This window comes from Hydra vulgaris, chromosome 03 (genome assembly GCF_038396675.1).
Source record: "Hydra vulgaris chromosome 03, alternate assembly HydraT2T_AEP".
NCBI lineage: Eukaryota > Metazoa > Cnidaria > Hydrozoa > Anthoathecata > Hydridae > Hydra > Hydra vulgaris.
The window spans coordinates 38,992,072-38,998,745 of record NC_088922.1 but is presented as its reverse complement, the minus strand read 5'-3'; the positions used below and the strand labels follow the sequence as shown (position 1 = coordinate 38,998,745).

Below are 6,674 nucleotides of genomic sequence, written 5' to 3'. Positions count from 1 at the left end.
TTTCACTGTACTAAAATGTGTTTAAATTGTAAATTGTGCTTTAATCTCGTGTTATAGCCAAATAAATTTGTCTTCAGTATCAATTACCGTCAATCGTCACAGTTACCAGTGTCGTTTTAATAGTCTTGACCGTGAATATGGTACTTTTTTTTTTTACACTTAACTTAATGAATATGACTTTTTTTGCAACTTTTTAAAACCTATTTTTAGAGTATTTAGAAAAATCTAAAATAAATGCATTTAAATAAATAAAAAATTTCACTTACTTTGGTTGTTTATAATTAAGTAATTTGCAAAAAACAATCAAAATATTCATCAAGTTTTTTTGTGGTGAGTAATAGATTTATGATACTGCGTAACTAAAAAACTTTTTTTTTATCTCAAAATTTGAAAAAGTACTTGAGAGAAAAATATTATTGGAAAACCCGTTAAATTCGAATCTTATTCATATAGTTTTAACGTTAAAATATAATATACAAAAAAGAATGAAATGAAAACAAATTTACAAAGTAGTCTATAAAAAGTCAAATTTTATTAATTTTTTCTGTAACTTAGTCAATTCATTATAGCGTCTTGAGCATACTTTTCAACAATTTCCAACTTGTTTATGTAGTCATTTTTCAATTTGATCATCGGAGATTTAGTTACCGTTTATTTTTACCTTGCAGTATGTTTCTTCAATTTTTTTATTATTGATTTTCATCCTTTTGTTAATTAGTATATTTTTTTATTACTGACTTTCAACCTATTATTATTAGTAATTTTTTATTAGTTTGCTAGATTTCTTGATCTTGAATATTTTTAAATTGGTTGAAGTTGCTTAGTATTATTTTTTTTATTACTTAGGTTTCATTTTCTTTTATCAAATGTCCTCTTTCGTTTAAATTGTCTTTAACAACAATAGGATCTTTTTGTAACTTTGAACGCTTAAAGTTTTCATCATTATTATTCAACTTGCTTTTTTTAAAAAATGTGGAATAAACTGCAGCTGTTTTATTTTGAGATACTTCGCGAGCATCAATGACGCCCATCCTTTTAAAAAATGTAGTGTATACATCTACAGTATTGTTACCTGTCGGAAGAACATTGTCTCTTAAAGTTGGTTCAATGTTTCCTGGAGGTCTATATAATGCTGTGACATAAACATACTTGTTATTTACATCGTCAATGCTTTTTGCAACTCCCATACCTAATTCTTTAGTTGATTTCCATACCACTTGAGCAAACTGTCCAGTATTTTCATCTAAATGCGGATCATCAAATCTGTAGTTATTGCTTTGAGTGTACCACATTTTGGTCGCTGCTTCTCCAGCATCTTTAAACGTAGCCCAGACTTTTGCCACATTTTCACCGTAGCCTTCTTTTTCAAGATCAGTTGCAATTTCTAGTGCTTTTTTATCGGCAAGTGATTCCGCAAGCTTTTGTGCTTTAGCCGCTAATTCGTCAGACCATATCAATGGATCAGAATGGTGTTTAGAGCGATATAAATTGTGCGACTTTAAACCACCGGCTGCAAAATCTTCAATTGTTCCTAGCAATAATAAAAACAGAAAATATTTTAAACTTGTTTAATACATGCAGGGTTGAACTTAAAGGAAGCTAAGGCCGGACTTTTGGAAGCTAGACAAAGTTATGTTATCTCTCTTGTTTAATAAGTACCCATCTTTACAAATATTTTTTTTTTTTTTTTTAAAAAAAATATTTCTGTTTATTGTTTTGACAACATTAAACTGGCGCCCTAGTCATATTTGGGCTTGCTTTCCTAATAATCCGGCCCAGGATACATTATATTATAAGTAATGATTACCTGGATCATCGTCTTCATCAGTTTTGGGCTCTTGCGCTTTGTTTAATAAAGTAGCTAACGATACCTTATCGCTTTTTTTAAGCAAGTCTTTTAATACTTCCAAACTCAAAGCAACCGTTTTTGGTTCTGTTGTTTTTTCGTGTAATGTTTTTGAGTCAGCACTCTGAACATCACTAGTTTTACTACTAGATTTAACTAGATTTAATTTCCCATCATCTGAAACAAAAAACTTTTGGGAATCTAGAGATGTAGAGGGTTCTTCTTTTGTATTTTCCATCGGTTCAATGTGGTTGCCTTTTACTGTTACTATTTTTCCATCATCAAGGACGAGACCTTTAATATGACTTAAGATATCACTTTTTGTTGTTTCGGTTTTTTCTTCTGGAAAAATGACCTCGTCTTTTGCAACCTGTTCCTTTACTTCGTTTGCCGAAGGAATGTGACCATCAAGGTTTTTTAAGTACTGTTGAAGTCTGTATAGCTTTGAAGGTCTATCTTTCTTTCCAAATTTATTTTCAAATTCTTCTTCGGAATTAATATGAGTATTTTCAGGTAATGAAAAAGACCGGCGTTCAGCGGTTACTTGAATTTGATTTGGAGAACTTATAAATTGTTTATCTTTTGGTGAATCATCTTCAGAAACTGTAAGTTGTTTATCTTTTGGCATATCGTCTTCAGAAACTGTAAGACTATTGACAGTTTTTATTTCTTCTGCATGAGACTTTTTAAAAGAAGTGTCAGGTAATTTCCCTAAGGGGACAATTTTGCCGTGATACATAGCGAAAATTGGAGCATACTCAATTCCTGAATCATTTTTATCTTTCTGTGCATCTTCAGGGCTCGGAAAGTCAGCCCTTTTTTTTGATTTTTCTTCGGATTTGATAACTTGATCTATTCTTTCTTTGTTTTCAATGGTGTTTATAACATTTTCTGTTCTATCTTTGTTTTCCACCGTATTTGTTATTGCAACTTTATTTTTTACCAAGTCAGGTGGATCTTTTTGTATTGTTTTTGCTTCTAAAATATCACTAATAGCTTTAGTGATTAGATCTTCTCGTTTCTCAACTTTATTATCTTCTTTATTAGTCTCGTCTGTAATTGAAAGCTTAACATCATTTTTGTCAGTTTTTATTGGTTCAACGATTTTGATGCCGGCAACCAACGAATGTTTATTACTTGAAGAAATAGGAACATGAGTTACTGAACTTAAGCCACCTTCAAATTGATTTCTATGGTTGGTCAATGCTTCAGCATCATTTAACAAGTTTGCAAGTGTTGCTAAGAAACCTAAATTTAAGTAAGATGTTATAAAAAGAATCTTTTAAAATGCAATAAAAATTTAGTTTCACTTAAGTACTTGCGTGTAGAAAATGTATTAATTTGGAAGTATCTGGCGGGGTTAGGGGTCAAATGAAAAAGCAGCTAAAATTATACCCTGTTGTAAATTAGAGGGCTTTCAGCAAAATTTTGATCTTTTTAGAAATGAAGAATTTCGTTTCGAAAGATTTTATGGTAGGGGTTGAACGACTTGCAGTTACACTGATGCGAATGATTTGTGTGAACAACGTGTGCGGAAGTTTAATTTATTTGTAAATAATTTTATTAAGAATTAATAATCATTAAAAGTCAATAGAAAATTTTTTTTTTTAATTTTCCGCTCCAGATTTTTTCTTAATTACTTTTATAAAACGAACCTCTTTTGTCCTTCCGCTCATTTGTTTCGTGCACTATGGATTTAGTTGCAGCTTCGATGTCTGATTTTTTGGATTGCAGCCCGTTGGTTCTTGATAGTTTTTTATGTGCTTCTATATCTTCGCTACTTTTGTTGTGAATTCGTCTTGCCGTGTCTTTAACAAATCCTTTAATATCGCCGAAGGGCTGTCGATTGGAATGCTGACTCAAACCTTTCTTTTGATTGTTTTCATTTACTGTTTTTTTTCCTGTTGAAAATTGTGAGATATTATTAATTAAATTTTTGTTAATAAAAGAAAAATACAATAAAATATAACTTTTTTGCTACACGAAACAGAATTTATGTGATACAATACATTTAAAATTAAAAAAACAACATACGAAATAACCTGAAATTCCAAATTTATGGTGCTTTAAAGAAATACCCATATTAATAACGGGCAGTACCTAAATACAGGGCTGTTAACGTAACTTAACGTTTTAACGTGTTAACATGATTTTTGTTTTGGTTATAAACACGTTTATTAACGTTAATGTTAACGTGATTAAAAATTGATTTCTGCATGGTAATTACGTTATTAATCACGTTAAAATTCAATATAATGGGGGAGGGGGGCGGGATTTCCTTTGGGTAAAATCAATAATAAAGAAGAAAAAACGAACTATTTGTAAGAATATAAAATAAAATACAAAAGTAACGAAAATAAAAGTGAACAAATAAAAGTTTAAAAATGAATGAAAAAGAAAGAAAACTTTCGATACTTTAGGAAAATGGCATACCAAGATTTTTAATTGTTTTTACTTGCTCATATTTTGTTAGTTATTCATTTCATATTATGATTTATTATATGTTAGTTTTATTTAGTTATGTTGTTATGTAATGATTTTTTTGTTTCTTTAGTTTTTTAGTATATGTAGTGCATATAGTTTTACCTAATATTTCGTCAGCCGAATGAAAGCCGAGAACCAAGAGGTCGTCTACGTTTTGTGTTTTTTCTGTTTATTATAAATAAATATCAATAATCAATGGAGTATGAGTACAATAAATCTAGTCTCAAAAATGATTCAATTTTTAAAAATTAAAAAACTAGTCGGACATACTGGAAATTCTGGATACTTTGCAAATTAAATTTTAAAACTTGATTTTTTCGGAAACACAAAAAATGGACTTACGGCCTATTGGTTCTCGGCTGACGATTTGTTGTTAACCATTTATTGTTTTATTCAGGGGTGCGAAGTCGTAAAAAAAAAGTACCAACTTCGACTCCGACTCGTTGAAATTTTCAGAGTACGACTCCAACTCCAACTCCGACTCCAAAAAAACCGAGAAGTTTTACTATTGGAGTCGGAGTCGCGATTTTGTTTAGCGACTCCGACAACATTTGAAGTTGAAATGTGCTAATTTTTTGATTATTATATGATAAAATAAGCAAAAAACCTAAAAATAATTCAAAATTAAGAAAAATTGAAGTTTAATTTAATTTTTATTTAACGTGATGATTAACACGATTTAACGTGTTAACGTGATAACGTAACTTGTTAACGTGAATGCTTAGTAACTAAACTTTAATGTAACGCGTTAACGTAACGTGATAAATTTTCTAATCACGCTAACAACCCTGCCTAAATGTGTACTTGTTGTTGCTATTCTTTTTCTTTTTTAAAGCGCTTTTTGTTTGTTTATTAAAAAAGTGCTTTAAAGCAAGTCACATTAAATTAAAAATTATGTTTACGTACTGTACAAATATTTCGCTTAATGCCATTATGCAAATTTTTTACTTGTAACACAGCTGATCATGACGTAGATTATTAAGAAACCTAGAAATATTTGTTTAAGTCTTATCAAATTATTGATGATGTACTAGTGGTAGATCCGTAAAAGGTGGGTAGAGGGGTTTGTTAATATTGTAAAAAAAGCTCTTAAAACCTTGAAAAAGCAATAAAAACCGCATTAATCTAATAAAAGCTGATTTTAAAAGAGACGCTATGAGATACCTAGTGGTATTTAATAAAGAGAACTTATAATTCTTTATACAGTTTTAAATTATTTTGTAGTAGGATATATACGCTAATTCACCCAGGGCCGCCCACAAGATTTTTTGATGTTTTAGACATAATACTTTCACGTATTGTGCTAACTCAAAACTTAAGTATGTTCATGCCCATGTCAAATGAAGAGGTTTTGCAAAAACACGCAATGATGGAGGCCTAAAAACAAAAATGCTTCAAAATTTTAGCCCCCCTTGCCCAAAGGTATGGGCAATTATGTTGTAAAATTTTCAACTTTACTATTTTTTTATACTAAATTTAAGTTCATTGACAGGTTTTAAAGTTCATTTAAAATATTGTAAATTACAAAAGTTATCACCGTGCAAAACTTACAACCCCCTCAATTTGGAGGGGGGAGGGGTGTGTATAAGTTTGCATGGTAATAACTTTTGTAATTTACAATTTTTTTGAATGAAATCTAAAACCTGTCAATAAATTTAAATTTAGTATAGAAAAGTAAAGTTGAAAATCTTACTACATAACTACTCTCACCTTAGGGCAGGGGGGGGGGGGTCCAAAATTTTAGAGTGTCTTTGTTCCCAGGTCTCCATCATCGCGTTTTTTTGCAAAGCCTCCTCATTTGGCATAAGCATGAACATACCGAAGTTTGGAGTTAGCAAAATGCGTGAAAGTGTCATATCTGAAACATCAAAATATTCTGTGGGCGGCCCTGAATTCACCACCTTCTCAAACCAACGGCCTGATACTTTTTAATAGTACTTATATTAATATATTCAGTTACATATTATTAATCAAAATAGCAGTTAATACTTAACAATGAGATATAAAAAAAAAGAAAGTTAAGACAATATACCTGGCTTTATTTTACCATGAGTACCAACAATTATAACCCACAATGCAACAAACTTAAAATACAGAACCATAGTTCACCATATTATCATCAATTTACTAAATACTTTGACTTTTTGAAGATATATTTATTTTTAAATTAAAATATGCAACAACGCAAAGTTTACTTTCGTTCATTCGCAACTCTTTTTTTTTTGTGGAAAGTTTCAATGTGCAATGAACCGTTTAATTGAAGCAAACTAACCTGTTATTTAGAAAGAAAAAAACAAAAAACGGGTCAAACTATTCGAAATGGCAATTAAGAGTTGTTTTAAAG

General features: G+C 30.2%; 1 protein-coding gene across 1 annotated transcript; it reads right to left on the bottom strand.

Annotated features, from left to right (window-relative positions):
* Positions 1 to 424: 424 nt before the first annotated feature.
* LOC100204716 (uncharacterized) lies at positions 425 to 6,599 on the bottom strand. Its single transcript, XM_065793157.1, has 4 exons — positions 6,363 to 6,599; positions 3,502 to 3,747; positions 1,808 to 3,094; positions 425 to 1,531 (listed from the first exon to the last, which is right to left on the bottom strand). The coding sequence occupies exons 1-4, from the start codon at positions 6,430 to 6,432 to the stop codon at positions 843 to 845; spliced, it is 2,292 nt and encodes a 763-aa protein (XP_065649229.1). The 5' UTR covers positions 6,433 to 6,599; the 3' UTR covers positions 425 to 842.
* Positions 6,600 to 6,674: the final 75 nt, after the last annotated feature.

Excerpts from the sequence above, each read along its gene's own strand:
- LOC100204716 (XM_065793157.1), bottom strand. The coding sequence starts at position 6,432 with ATGGTTCTGTATTTTAAGTTTGTTGCATTGTGGGTTATAATTGTTGGT. Across the intron at positions 3,748-6,362 it reads TCATGGTAAAATAAAGCCAG|GAAAAAAAACAGTAAATGAA; the intron begins GTATATTGTCTT and ends AATTTTCAACAG. Across the intron at positions 3,095-3,501 it reads TGAGCGGAAGGACAAAAGAG|GTTTCTTAGCAACACTTGCA; the intron begins GTTCGTTTTATA and ends ACTTAAATTTAG.